Source organism: Orcinus orca, chromosome 12 (assembly GCF_937001465.1).
Source record: "Orcinus orca chromosome 12, mOrcOrc1.1, whole genome shotgun sequence".
Classification (NCBI taxonomy): domain Eukaryota; kingdom Metazoa; phylum Chordata; class Mammalia; order Artiodactyla; family Delphinidae; genus Orcinus; species Orcinus orca.
The window spans coordinates 70537772-70553859 of NC_064570.1; the positions used below are offsets into that span (position 1 = coordinate 70537772).

Genomic DNA, 16088 nt, shown 5'->3' on the forward strand with positions numbered 1-16088 from the left:
TCTTGAACCTTACATTGCTCACAGGAGAAAACATTACCCAAGGTAAGTGACACATCAACGTAAGGCCTGAGCGTGATGGGAAAGCTGATTTCCGCGATCATACAGTTATGCCGCTAATTTGTTAGGTGCTAAAACAATTTCCTCATTGTACTTGTTCCTAATAAGTATGGAACAGTTTAGTCTCTACAAAAAGCAGGCTAAACATTTTCCCCTGCTGCCGGATCTCTGGGTTGAATGTCCGCATAAGAAGGACATGATTATACTTCATACAGAAACTCTTCCTGAGAAATAATAAGCTTTTAGAGGGCATAACTGCTGTTCCCCCAGTGGAGGGCTAGAGTAGGGTTGGAGGGAACTATCAGAAATACAGTAGGTCTGAGTTGAGGTACTGCTGCCCTGACAGCCAAAGATATCACTGATATCTTTAAGGATAGACATTTTCCCAAAAGTTCAATGAGTGAGGGAGTATGTGAACAATAAGTAGCTTGTTAAGACACAGCTGCATGTAGTTAGCACCACAAGTCAATTATACTATGTTTTGATATTTGGAAAATAATTATCCCATTTTTCTTTGAAAGTGCAGTAGTAGTAATAGAAATGATAAAGAAAGAGCCATCTTGGAGATAAACAATAGAATAAGCAATTCTAAATCTGTTGGATTCCTTGACAATATGCAGGAAATGAGCTGTTAATGCAGGGCTTACACCTGCAACGTATAAAACTAGTTTTTTCAGCAGACAAAGGGAACAAAGTCAAGATTCCTGATCTTGAAAGGTTTACTATATGGCAGGAAAGATCAGAAAATTACATCTAGCCAAATACGAATAAATGCAATAAAAGTATTATGAAGTGTGAATGGAGCACAGAAGAAAGAGAAATTCCTTTCACCTGGGTTCTGGAGAGCCTTTTCTGGAAAAGAGATGGCCAAAGAAATGGGTGGAATTTGGGCAGAACAGGATGTAAGGAAGTGAATTTAAAAACTGATTCTAAAATTCATATAAAAATGCAAAGGACCCCAAGTACCCAGAACAACTTTGAATAAGAAAAATGAAGTTGGAGGACTTACACTATCTGATTTTAAGACTTTTTGAAGCTACAGTAATCTAGAAGTATGATAGTGGTGTAAAACTGGCAAATAAAATAATGCAACAGAATAGAATGTCCAGAACTAAACCAACACATATACGGACAACTGATTTTCAATAACGGTGCAAAGGCAAATCAGTGGAGAAAGGATCTCTTCAACAAATAGTGCTGGAAGAATTAGATATCCATATGCAAAAAAAAAAATGAACTTTGCTCCATACCTCACAGCATACACAAAAATTAACTCAGAATGGATTATAGATCTAAATAGGAAATCTAAAACTGTAAAACTTCTAGAAAAAAACGCATCAGATTAAACATTTATGACTTGGGTTTGGCAAATATTTCTTTGCTATAATGCCAAAAGTATGATCCACTTAAAAGAGAAATTGATATACTGAACTTTATCAAAATGAAGACAGTCTTCAAAACTCTTCAAAAACATTGTTAAGCAAATGAAAAGACAAGCCGTAGAAACTATTTGCAGATCATATATCTGATAAAGAATTTATATCCAGAATAAAGGACTCCCAAAACTCAATAATAAAGCAAACTCCCCAATATGACAATGAGCCAGACTTGAAAACACACCTCACAAAGATATCCAGATGGATGATAAGCATATGAAAAGATGCTGAATGCCATTAGCCATTAGTGAAATGCAATCGAAAACCACAATGAGATAGTACTACACACATACTAGAATGAATTAAAAAGACTGACCTTACATAGCATTGGCAAGGAAGTAGAGCAATAAGAATTCATATACACTGTGAGGAATTTACAGTAATACACTTATTTTAGAAAACTGTTAAGCAGTTTCTTTAAAAAGGTAAACACCTTACCGAAAAAAAAAAAAAGGTAAACACCTATCTACCATATGACCCAGACATTCCTCTTCTAGGTGCTTTAGAAAATAAAAGCATGTGTCCATACGAAGAATTGTAACCAAATATTCACTGCAGTTTTATTTATAGTAGCCAAGATTGTAAATAACCCAAAGATCCATCAGCAAGTAAACGGATAAACAAATTAGGGTCTAAACAAGTAGGGTCTAAACACTACTCACAATGAACTACTCAGCAATAACTCAGCACTAAACACTACTCAGCAAAAAAATAATAAACATTAATACACACAACATGGATGAATCTCAAAATAATTATGCTGAATGAAAGAAGTCAGACAAAATAGAATAGATACTGCATGAATCCATTCATACAAGTATCTTGAAAACGCAAAGCAATATACGGTGATAGAAAGCAGATCAATGGTTCCAGGGGAAGAGATGGGGAGGGAGGGATTACAAAAGGGCAGGAGAAAACTTTTGTGGGTGATGGGTGTGTTCATTGTCTTGACTGTGGTGATGGTTTCTTGGAGAAACACTTAGGTCAAATGTATTAAATTGTATACTTTAAAAGTGTTAAAAATTATTTTGCCAAGTATACCCCAAAACTATTTTAAGAAAAAGCAATTCAGTCCTGACCCACCTCAATGCCTCACTGGAGTGAGATGATAGCCCCTCATTCTGTCTGCCTAACAGGAAGGGGCAGGGGAATTTCTCTCATGGAAGATAACATACGTAGCATCAATGGATTTTCACTCACAATGTCTGCCAAGTAATAAAAAATTTCTAGACATGAAAAGTGTCAAGACTGCATGATTGATAATATGAGAATAAGAAACATTAGACAACAGATGCAAACCCACAGATGATGTAAAGAGTTAAAAATAAAGACTATACAATAATTACCTTCAATATATTAAAGAAAATAGAGGCAATTATGGGAAAATAGATGACAGTATAAAGATGTTCACCAGAGAAATACACTGGCATCTATTTTTAAGAAAAATCAAACTGATACTCTAGAACTGAAGCTTTCAGTTCTGGAAAACATGGTGAATTGAGCTGATTTGGATCTCTTTTAAGTAAAACTTTTAGTAATGCTGGATAAAATACAACAACAACTAAAATAATATAGGGCTAACTATGAAGGAGAGAGAAGTTCCCAGGTAACATATAAAGAGGACACTTAAAGCCAGAATGGCAAGTTTGTAAGCTGATGCCACAACACTCTGGAGGGAAGGGGTTTTAATCTGCAGTGAATAGGGCTATAATGTCTATTTAGAAAAAAATAGGGTTCATACCAGATGTAGAGACTTCCTTTATAGAAACCTCCCTCATAAAAGTTATTGGATGAGCTGCCCCTTCATTGAAAGGGAGACTGAATGAACTACACACACACACACACACACACACACACACACACACACAGGAAAGGGATGAAGAAACTGGTGCTTCCAGGGTCTCTAGGAAAAAAGTCTCCCATAAAAAATCTAAACTCCAAGCCCACGTTTCATGTGGATATGGAATCCAAATGTATACTCTATTTATGATTCAGGAATTCCCAAGCAAAAAACATAACAATTCCAGATTGATCAAATTACTTGGGTCCTTAGGATAAGCAATACAAAATTGTTCTCTAGGGAAACTTTTATAAAGCAGAATGTATGGGACAATCATAGGAAAAAATAATGCTTGTGGAGAGCTCACACTACAGTACACATGCATACATGCACACATACATACACACACACACACACACACACACACACACACACGACAAAAAATAGAAGTAAATAACTGGCCATGAGGGAGAAGTAGCTTACCCCAACAACCAGGATGATTAGTATTCTGGAGCCTAAAATTATGAAACAATCTAAAAGAGAGCATAAAAGAAATATGAATGAGTCATTAAAAAAATAAAATACATCATAGAAAACATGAAAAATCAGGACATCATAAAAAAAAGATCAATTTTTTAAAAGAACTAAACAGAACTTATGTAAATAAAATATATATAACATCTGATATATAAAATGCAATGGTTATTGCAGAATATTGAGTAGAGTTCCCTGTACTACACAGTAGGTCCTTGTGGCTTATCTATTATATATCTAGTAGTGTGCATATGTTAATCCCAAACTCCTACTTTATCCCTCTCCCCACCTTTCCCCTTTGGTAACCATAAGTTTGTTTTCTATGTCTGTGAGTCTGTTTTGTAAATTTGTAAAGTTCTTTTTTATCTTTTTTTTTAGATTCAACATATAAGCGATATCATATGATATTTGTCATTCTCTGCCTGACTTACTTCACTTAGTACGATAATCTCTAGGTCCATCTATGTTGCTACAAATGGCATTATTTCATTCTTTTTTATGGCAGAGTACTATTCCATTGTATGTATGTACCACGTCTTCTTTACCCATTCCTCTGTTGATGGATATTTAGGTTGCTTCCATGTCTTGGCTACTGTAAATAGTGCTGCAGTGAACATTGGGGTGCATGTATATTTTCAAATTATTTTTTTTCTGGATATATGCCCAGGAGTTGGATTACTGGATCATATGGTAATTCTATTTTTAGTTTTTTAAGGAACATCCATACTGTTCTCCATAGTGGCTGCACCAATTTACATTCCCACCAACAGTGTAGGAGAGTTCCTTTTTCACCACACCCTCTCCAGAATTATTGTTTGTAGACTTTTTAATGATGGCCATTCTGACGGGTGTGAGGTGATACCTCATTGTAGCTTTGATTTGCATTTCTCTAATAATTAGTGTTGTTGAGCATCTTTTCATGTGCTTTTTGGCCATCTGTCTATCTTCTTTGGAGAAATGTCTATTTAGGTCTTCTGCCAATTTTTGATTGGGTCATTTGTTTTTTTGATATTGAGCTGCATGAGCTGTTTGTGTATTTTGTAATAACCTATATGGGGAAAGAATCTGAAAAAGAATGGATATATGTATATGCATAACTGAATCACTTTGCTGTATTCCTGAACCAACACAACACTGTAAATCAACTATACTCCAATATAAAATAAAAATTAAATTAAAAAATAAATAAAATACACTAATAATAAAACAATTCACAGGGTGGGTTAAACAACATTTTAACTTGCAATATCTAGTAAGTTCATTAAAATTCAAGGGTAATCTCTAAAATAATTGTTTAAAAAGAGAATAAAAATAAAGGGGCCAAAATAAAGCCTTCAGAGTAGGCCAGTCACTATTCTAAAAGTTCTTTATATATTTCATCACTTAAGGCTCACAAGCTTTGAGGTGGATAGTATCCCTTTTTATATATGAAGGAAGTGAATCTCAGAGAGATTAGGTATCCTGGTGAAGACTGCACAGTTAGCAAGTGATGGAACCAAGCCCAGACAGGCTATCTCTAGACCCCATGCTCTTAACCACAGCTGCAAGGTATAAAGCAGGAAAGGAGAAAAGCAAAGTAAATAGAAATCACAAAATAAAATGCTAGAAATAAAACATCATTGGTAATCACAGTATATTTAGATGAAATAAACTCACAAATTAAAATTTATAAATTTCATTTGTTAATCTGAAACAAAGCAACATTTAAACTTAAAACAGATTGAAAGTTTAAAAGAATAACAGAGAGAGGTCAAAAGTTAGAGATAGAACAAAAGATATACCAGAGGAATATTAACCAACAGAACGGGAATCATTCAAGCCTTCCCCACATTCACTATTTACTTGACACCCAGCTTGACTGGCCATTTACTGGTTCTGTGCCCGAGCAAAATACTGAATTTCCCAGAGCCTTAGTTCTCTGACCTGTAAATACAAGAAACAGTCTCTCCCTCCATCCAGCCAATTTTTATTGACCACTGACTGTGTTCCAGGCACCGGTCAAGCCACTTGGGACCTATCAGTGAACAAAATAAAGATCGCTGTCCTTGCAGAATTTATATTCTAGTAGAAGGAGCAGAAAATAAACAACAGACAGAATAGTCACGTGAACTGTAGAGTATGATAGGTGATAAGCGCTGTAGAGAAAGAGCAATAGAATATGGTCTGGGAAATGGGGGTGCCGGGGCAGAGATAAGGGAAATGCAGTCCCCAGTTTACAGTGAGATGGCCAGAGTTGGCCTCATTAAGAACATCGAGAAGGGGGTATTTGTTGCTAGGGCTTCTGTAACAAAGAACCACAAACTGGGTGCCTTAAACAACAGAAATTTATTGTCTCACAGTTCTGGAGGCTGCAATCTGTAATCAAGGTGTCAGCAGTGTTGGTTCCTTCTGAGGACTGGAATCGACACTGGGAGGGAGAATCTGTTCCAGGTCTCTCTCCTTGGCTTGTAGATGGCCATCTTCTCTCTACATCTTCCCATCCATCATCTCCCTTCTATGCATGTCTCTGTGTCCACATTTCCCCTTTTTATAAGGATACAAGTCCTATTGGATTAGGGCCCACCCTAATGAACTCATCTTAACCAGTTACATCTGCAACAATCCTATTTCCCAATAAGATCACATTCTGAAGTATTGGGGGTTGGGACTTCAGCATATGAATTTGGCGGGGGGGAGACACGATCTGACCCACAACAAAAGGCATTTGAGGAAAGACTTGAAATAAGTGAGGGAGGAGCCATGTGAATATCTAGGGCAAGAGTGTTCCAGACAGAGAGACCGGCCAGGGCAAGAGCCCTATGGGTACATGTCTGCTGTCTTCACGGGACAGCAGGGAGGCCATTGTGTCTGGAGCAGAGTGAGCCGGGGTGGGGGGACAGGAGATGAGATCAGCCGAGGGGGTGGGGGGAGGAAAGCTTTGAGGTTATTGCAAGGACTCCAGCTTCTTCACTGAGTGAAATGAGAAGCCATTGCAGGATTTTGAGCAGAGAAATATCCTGACTTAACTCCTATTTAAAAGGATTCTTTAAGCCTCTGTGTTGAGAGTTCTCACTGTAAGTTTACAAAAAATTAACTTAACACAGAGGCCACTTAGTGCCCAATAAATGTCACCTGTTATTGTTTATAAGGGTGCTGGTGGTGTCCTACCCAGATTTTACTATCCAGTGTGTTATTCCCAGCTGCTGGGGATGCTGGCCTACTAGTGCCTCCTTCTCTAGACAATTGCCCTTTGGTCAAAGTAGAAGTTGCCTTACCCTGACTGGCTTGGTTTACCAAAGGTCATGCCCCTGCCTCAAGAAAGAATGACTCTGTGATGCAATTTACGCCTCTTGTCTGATGGAATGAGCACATGTGACATATTGAGGAGACTCACAATGTTCTTGAGAATGTTATACCAGCAGAAACACTGCCAACTTGGGGACAGAGACAGAACAAGAGGAAAGAAGGCTGGCAGACTCCCCCAAATTTTACATTCAGGGAACAGGTTGATAAACTACTCAGTTACAAATACATTCTACCCTTCAAGAAAAAGGAAGGACAATTTCAAGGGTAGAGCTGCAGGCCCAGAGGGCAGCCATGCGCCACAGAAGATTATTTACGGGCCTTGCAACCTAATGGAATTAGCACGGTTGAATTCTGAAATTGCTTGGAACTGGTGACTCCTTTCTCCTTTCCAGTTTCTCCCTTTTTGGACAGGAATGTCTAGAACTGGTAACCTATGCTTGTCCCACCATTGCATTTTATGAACAGATAACTTGTTTCTAGTTTTACTGGTCCACAGATGGAGACTTTTTCCCCAGGATGGATCATACAAAGGGTCTCACCCATACCTGACTTAGATGAATAAGGTGATGTCATTTGGGACTTCTGAGCTGATACTATTTTGACTATATATTGGCCTTTGATTTCATGGTGTAATATTTGAGACTTTGAAGGATGTTGGGATAAGATGGATGTATTTTGCATGTGGGATGGACATGAATCTTTGGGGCCAAAGAGAAGAATGTGGTAGGATAATTCACGCCCCCCCCCCCAAACAAAATGTCCTTTCCTAATCCCTAAAACCTGTGCATATGTTACCTTGCATGGCAAAAGGGACTTTGCAGGTGTGATTAAGTTAAGGATCTTGAGATGGGAGATTACTGTAGATAATCCAATGTTATCACAAATGTCCTTATAGGAGAGAAGCAGGATGGTCAGAGACAGAGATGTAAAGTGGAAGCAGAGGTGACAGTGATACAGGGCCTTGAGCCAAGGAGTGTGAGCAGCCTCGGGAAGCTGAAAAAGGCAAGAAAATGGGTCTTTCCCTGGAGCCTCTGCATGGGGCACAGCCCTGAGGACACCTTGATTTTGGCCCACTGACACCGATCTTAGACTTCCGCACTCTAGAGCTGTAAGAGAATAAACGCAGGTTGCTTTAAGCCACTGAGTTTGTGGTCCTTTGTTACAACAGCAACAGGAAATGATTCAGGAACCGATGAACATGTTGCATGTGTTGCCTGCTGTGTGGTCATAAAGTTCTTTGTATCTGACCCAGGAGTCTTGTGTCTCCTGCCAGCTTCCACAGAACTGTGTCATGCTAACTTGCTAGCTTTCGAAAGGGGTCAAATCTTAGACCTGTCACAGTTCTTGACATTTAATTAACAAAAATGATGGTATCATCATGGGTATTTTTCTATCTTTTGAATATCCTTCAGTCTTCTAATAAATCTATTTCTAAATAAGATACCACTTAAATAGTTTTGAATCTTAATAATAAATAACCCATGGTTTAAATTTTGTTACTTAAGTTATTAATAATATTTGCATTAGTAAAAGTTATTAAAATCAACATTTTAATGAATGAAAATAGCAAGTTTAATGAAAATAGCAAGTTTCTTTTTGCAAGACTGTGTGTTAACTACAAGAAATGTTCCATGCTTTGTCCTACTGTTTAGTGTTAGATTCTTAAAGAATAATATTTTCCTCAAAAGACATTATGGGAAAGGGGTTTCTTTTGGTGGAATAATTCCTAAATGAAATCTGGTGCATGACTCAGACCACTGGGATCCTAGAGATGATAGAAATTGAGACACTATAAACATGGAATCATTTTTAAATGAAATTGGATGTGAAAGCAAAGAAGCTGAGAAAATTCTGGTGCAGTATATGGATTTATTTTTCAGCTTAAGCAAGACAGGTGGTAAACAAATCCATAATGAAAATGCCACCCAGAGATTAGCAGCTGGCCATGCATGCAGCATGACTGTGCAAAACCAAGTCGTTTCCAAAACAGTGTGCAGGTTTGATTCCTTCACGAAATTAACTCTGGGTTGCCCCAGGCCACCTTGAATATCTGTTGATGGGGTATTTATAACCCATTCACCATTCCAGCTCAAAGCCCACACACTAGCCACATGACCATCACTGCCACATCTGCCAGGTAAACAGACAGCCTAGCAAATAGCACTCTTCTTGTTCACTAGCCAATGGCACAGTAGTGTGACCAGACACAGTTACACCAACACAGAGACACAGGGGGCACCTCCCCTCACCCAGCTGACAACCTTCCATACATTTCTGGGGACAGGATTGTCCTACAATGTACCATGCATTGGTACTCATCCCAGGAGAGGAGGGGCAGGGCTGTCTCCAGGTTTGAGCGTGGGTGGCTGTAGGGTCTCAGAACTGCTGTTTCAGCACAAGCAATAGAAATGCTAGCCACAGTGACCATGAGAAACGAGACTCCTGACGTCCCGGTAGATGCTCAGGCCCCTGACAAAAGCTGGGCTCAGTTAAGGGTTGAGTGGGAGTTACAGACCTGGGGGATGCTACAACAAGAGCTAAGAGGCAGCGCCCTGGTTTATACTGCTTTGGGTATATCCAGCCTCATCCGAATACAAAACAATAAATTCACAAAATATTAGAACTGGAATGGATCATCTACCGCAGACCTTACAGTTAAAAAGGTGGCAGCCCAGAGAGGCAAAGCAACTTGCTGAAGGTAGAGCGTGGTAGTGGCAGGTAGGAATGCAATATGCCAAACCCCATTCAAGAACACTGACACTGAATACGTGGCCAAGTTTTTCAATGACAAGGAGGATGAGACAGTGTAAATACTCGGTTCCTCAAAAAGCCCCAAATGTGTTTAAAGGTATAAACACTCAGCTTAATCAACATTCTTCCGAGGGGGCTCTCTTCTCTCTCTTTCTGTCTCTCTGTCTCTCTCTCTGTATCTCATACACAACCACACATAATCTTGGTGAATGAAGATTTCTTGCTATACAAAGACAGACCCAACATCTTCAGGAAGACACTTTACAATACATGCCTCTCAATCCAAGTCTTTGTGTGAGGTCTGGGCAACTGGCTTATTTTCTAGAACAATAGGTGGTTCTGAAATAAGGAGATCATCTTCCCCAAAGGAGGAGTTCTGGTCCGTGTGGACGAAGTTGGGGATGTCAAATTTCATGAGCCTGTTCAGCTCCTCCTCTGGCTGCCCACTGCATCTGATGGCTTCCTGAAGTTGAACTTCACTGTCAAGGGCTGTGGTCTGGAGACCACCTTTGGCCTTGTCCAAGTGGTCCATTTCATTGATGTAGCAGTGAAAGAGGGACCTGGATTCCTCATTGCCCTGTCGAGAAAAGACCTTATCTGGTTCCATTGGCCTTCCAAAGTCTGACACAAAGCTGTTCATTCTGAATCTCTTCTCCGAAGACTCTGCATTGCTGTAAAGCAAAGCAAAAAAAAAGACTGCTTACACTCCAGCTTAGTTATCTGCAGAATCATGGTTTTCGGCATCTATGGAATGCAAGTCCCCGTACACAGCATGCAGACAAACATCAGAACTGTGAGACGTCACTTCTGAACATGCACAAATAAACCCAAGGCAAAAGTCACAAGGTGAGGGCCCTTGGACCATCCTGCAAAGAGACCTTTTGCTGAGGGATCCTTGATATGCTTCATCACACACCAGTGTTTCTCAGCGGGACCCTTGGATCATCTGCATCAGAATTACTTGAAGTGCTTCTTAAAATGCAGAATTCTGGGTTACAGTCCCTCAGGATCTCCGGAGGTGGGGACGGGTAGTCTGTAGTTTCATAGAATCCCCAAGGATCACTACTCGTGGTCAGGTTTAGAACCACTGGCCGACATCAGGCCAGACTGAACAACAATACTGTCTCACAGGGGTGAGTTTCATGTTTGTCAAAGCACTGTCATATCCATTTATCTCACCCCATTCTCAAAACTGACCCATGCTGGGCTTCCCTGGTGGCGCAGTGGTTGAGAGTCCGCCTGCTGATGCAGGGGATGCGGGTTCGTGCCCCGATCCGGGAAGATCCCACATGCCGCGGAGCGGCTGGGCCCGTGAGCCATGGCCGCTGAGCCTGCGCGTCCGGAGTCTGTTGCTCCGCAATGGGAGAGGCCACAACAGTGAGAGGCCCACGTACCGGAAAAAAAAAAAAAAAAAAAAAACAAAAAAAACTGACCCATGCTGTCACTTAGGCCAAGAATTATTATACCCATTTCACAAAGGCATAAGCTAAGGTAAGGAGGGGTCAGATTTCCTGCTTGATTGACACAATCAATTATAAGAGTGCAAAAATACTCCAGTTCCTGATTCCTTGTTTCATTTAGTGTGGAACAAATTAGCAATTCAATGGTAATAAATCGGTGAATGGATGAATAAAATAACTCTCAATGAGTCCCATGAGTGCCTGACAGAAAGAGCAGGGGCAAACTGAATAACCTGATAGCCCACCTACTTTAATCACCATTCTTTCCAGGTTTATAGAAAGGTGACTCCCACACAGGTAGTGACTCCATAAGGTCAAGAATCATGTCCGAACACTTGCAAATCCAGAATAGAACCTGACAACAATTAGGCTCTGGAGTGTGTAATCTCAGTGATTTCAGTACTTAAATCTCTTCTTTCCCATCCCATCACTCAAGATACAGCACTTATGACCAAGTTCTCATGGGGCAGGGGACATGGAATCAAGTTACAGGTATGAAAAATCTGATCTTAAAAACTAACCGCCATACTGTCTTGATTACTGTCGCTTTGTAGTATAGTCTGAAGTCAGGGAGCCTGATTCCTCCAGTTCCGTTTTTCGTTCTCAAGATTGCTTTGGCTATTCGGGGTCTTTTGCGTTTCCATACAAATTGTGAAATTTTTTGTTCTAGTTCTGTGAAAAACGCTAGTGGTAGTTTGATAGGGACGGCATTGAATCTGTAGATTGCTTTGGGTAGTAGAGTCATTTTCACAATGTTGATTCTTCCAATCCAAGAACATGGTATATCTCTTCATCTATTTGTATCATCTTTAATTTCTTTCATCAGTGTCTTATAATTTTCTGCATACAGGTCTTTTGTCTCCTTAGGTAGGTTTATTCCTAGATATTTTATTCTTTTTGTTGCAATGGTAAATGGGAGTGTTTTCTTAATTTCACTTTCAGATTTTTCATCATTAGTGTATAGGAATGCCAGAGATTTCTGTGCATTAATTTTGTATCCTGCTACTTTACCAAATTCATTGATTAGCTCTAATAGTTTTCTGGTAGCATCTTTAGGATTCTCTATGTATAGTATCATGTCATCTGCAAACAGTGACAGCATATACCCTGAGAAAACCATAATTCAAAAAGAGTCATGTACCAAAATGTTCACTGCAGCTCTATTTACAATAGCCAGGACATGGAGGCAACTTAAGTGTCCATCAACAAATGAATGGATAAAGAAGATGTGGCACATATATACAATGGAATATTACTCAGCCATAAAAAGAAACGAAATTGAGTTATTTGTAGTGAGGTGGATGGACCTGGAGTCTGTCATACAGAGTGAAGTAAGTCAGAAAGAGAAAAACAAATACTGTATACTAACACATATATATGGAATCTAAGAAAAAAAAAAAGTCATGAAGAACCTAGGGGTAAGATGGGAATAAAGACACAGACCTACTAGAGAATGGACTTGAGGATATGGGGAGGGGGAAGGGTAAGCTGTGACAAAGCGAGAGAGAGGCATGGACATATATACACTACCAAACGTAAGGTAGATAGCTAGTGGGAAGCAGCCGCATAGCACAGGGAGATCAGCTCGGTGCTCTGTGACCACCTAGAGGGGTGGGATAGGGAGGGTGGATGGGAGGGAGACACAAGAGGGAAGAGATATGAGAACATATGTATATATATAACTGATTCATTTTGTTGTAAAGCAGAAATTAACACACCATTGTAAAGCAATTATACTCCAATAAAGATGTTTAAAAAAAAAAAAGACAAGAAAAAAAAGTGTTTGAGAACAGCGATGAATGTGCCAGCAACCTGTGACCTAAGAAGCTAAAATGTCACCTAGGAAAAGAGGGAACTAACATGTTTGGAAAAAGTATTGTTAGGACTGCTGGGGTCACACCATCCCCCAATTCCAGGCTAAGAAGCTCTGAGTACTAGCTTTCCAGCTTGCCCGGAGCATCAGCTGAGTGTGAAGGCCGACCCAGAAACCCAGCTGTGTACAGCAGCTCTTCTATAACCCAGGCTACATGTTCTCAGGATTAAATTGAGTCCACTGACCACCATCCCCGCCGCTTGCTGAAGAATGAAGGTACAGAAGACTAGGAGTGTTTTTACCCTCCCCAGGGCAGAGCCCAGGCGATAGACACTAAGATGCCTTCCCTGTTTCACCCCCGCTCTTTTCTCTCCCCATGACCTCTGGGTGTGGTAACGGTGCAATCTGTCTGATTCTCCCTCCCTGAGAACAAGGGAAAAGCCCATCTTTGTTCTCTTAGAGTCTGGTAAACATTAAATACTCAACAGACCACCCTGTTCTTCCTCTTTTGTTTCCCTGATAAATTAAAAAACCTGTGTGTGAAAAATTGTGATCACGGACACGCCTTGCTTCTATTTCGTTACTATTCATCTCATCGTCGGGCAATATTTACGTACTGAAATCCATAGATCTTAAATGTAAACTTCAGTGTGTTTCTATTGATATATACAGCCATGTAACCACCCTCCCAGTCAAGACATAGAATATTTCCTTTCTTCTGGAAAGTTTCCTCCCGTTCAATTTCCAGCCCCTTCAGGTAACACTGCTCTGATTTCTATTTCCATTGATTAGCTTTGCCTGTTCTTGAACTTCCAGTCAATTTCCACCTCCCAGAGGCAATCTGTTTTGATTTTTATCACCGCAGATTAGTTTAGCCTGTTCTTGAAATTCATACAAATGGAAGCGTGCAATATAGAGGCTTTTGTGCCTGTATTCCTTTGCCCAGCATTATGCTTTTGAGGTTCGTCCATGATGTCGCATGCAGCAGTAGTCTGTCCTTTTTCTTGCTCAGTAATATTCTGTTGTACAAACACACTACAATTTGTTTATTCATTCTTCTGTTAAAGGGCATTTGGGTTGTTTCCAGTTTGGGGCTGTTATGAACATTCTTGAAAAGTCTCTTTGTAGATACACATTTTTATTGTTCTTGAGCAAATACTAAGAGTAGAATTACTGGGTCGTATAGTAGATGTTTCTTAACTTTATAAGAAACTGTGGAGTTTTCCAAAGTGGTTGTACCATCTTACACTCTCTCCACAACGCATGAGAATTACAGCTGTTCCACATCCTTTTCAGCACTGGGTGCTCTCCATCTTTGTAATGTCGGTCATTCTCGTGGGAGTGACGTGACACTCAGTGTGATTTTAATGAGCATTTCTCTGATGTCTAATAATATTGAGCATCTTTTCATGCCCTTATTGGCTATTGGTTTATCTTCTTTTGTGAGGAGCCTGTGTGTGAGAATTTTGCCCGTTTTAAAATTGAGGTTACCTTTTGTTATTGATCTGTAGAAGTTCTGTCATATATTCTGAATACAAGTCTTTTGGTAGATGTATGTGTTCCAAACATTCTCTTGACCTATGACTTGCATTTTCATTTTCTTAAAGATGTCTTTTGATAAGCAGAAGCTTTATATTTCAGTTAACTTCAAATTATTAACTTTTATCTTCTATGTTAGTGCTTTTTATATCCTCTCTAAGAAATAATTGTTGACCCCCAAATCACAAACCCTTTGCTTTCTTCTAGAACCAATACAATAGCCATGAACCACAGATGGCTATCTATTTAAATTTAAATTAAGTAAAATTTAAATTTTGGTTTCTCAGTCATATTACCCACATTTCAAGTGCTCCATGGCCACATGTGGCCAGTGGCCACCTACTTACTCAGCACAGAGAACAGTTCTGTCATCATAGAAAGTTCTATTGGACAGAGCTGTTCTAGGAGCTTCTACTTTGGGTTTATGGTCTATGTTGAGATAGGGGTCAAGGTTCATTTTTTCCCATATGTTTACCCTGTTGTTCCAGGACTGTTAAAAAAAAAAAAAAAAAGAAGAAGAACTTTCCTTTCAATTGACCTTATACAAAAATCATTGTATTCTACACATAGGTAATGAAGGATAAGAAAATGAAAAAAAAATTCCATTCACAACAGCATCAAAAAAAAAATAGTATACTTAGGAATAAATTTAACAAAGGATGTGAAAGACCCGTCCACTGAAAATTTCAATGTTGCAAAGGGAAATTAAGGAAGACCTTAATATATGAAGAGATATACCAGGTTTGTGGATTGGCAGATTTCAGGTTAAAAGCCATATTACCATAGACTTAAACTACTGAAGTGTCCTTCCTTCAAGGGCCAAAATCCCTTCTCCCTTCTGTTTTTGTATGCTAACGTTCACTCTCCAATACCTTCCAATAGTCATTCATTATATTTTGTCCAGATTTTATTTTATTTATTTTTTAATTTATTTTATTTTTGCTTGCATTGGGTCTTCGTTGCTGTGCATGGGCTTTCTCTAGTTGTGGTGAGCAGGGGCTGCTCTTCATTGCGGTGTGCGGGCTTCTCATTGCAGTACATGGGCTTCTCATCACGGTGGCTTCTCTTGTTGCGGAGCACGGGCTCTAGGCACACGGGCTCAGTAGTTGTGGCTTGTGGGCTCAGTACTTGTGGCTCACGGGCTCAGTAGTTGTGGCTTGCGGGCTCTAGAGAGCAGGCTCAGTAGTTGTGGTGCACAGGCTTAGTTGCTCCGTGGCATGTGGGATCTTCCCGGACCAGGGATCGAACCCATGTCCCCTACATTGGCAGATGGATTCTTAACCACTGTGCCATCAGGGAAGTCCTTTGTCCAGATTTTAAATTGTTATCTGCAAGGTTATACTGAAACATGCTACTCTGCCATTACTGAAACTGGAACCCACCTGCCTAATTCCTCTTGGCCCTTCCTGAATCATCTTAGGTGCCACCTTCTT

At 39.7% G+C, this 16088-nt stretch overlaps 1 protein-coding gene across 3 annotated transcripts in view; it reads right to left on the reverse strand.

Moving 5' to 3' along the window:
• Positions 1-4557: 4557 nt before the first annotated feature.
• Positions 4558-16088, reverse strand: part of MRAP2 (melanocortin 2 receptor accessory protein 2) — a 102644-nt gene continuing 91113 nt past the window's right edge. For 2 of the 3 annotated variants that reach the window (XM_033428510.2, XM_049695362.1), the window contains exon 4: positions 4558-10514. In XM_033428510.2, the coding sequence (XP_033284401.1) occupies positions 10121-10514 (394 nt within the window). In that variant the 3' untranslated portion in view covers positions 4558-10120. The remainder of the gene's footprint in view (positions 10515-16088) is intronic. The other variant, XM_004270069.3, reaches the window with a different exon arrangement.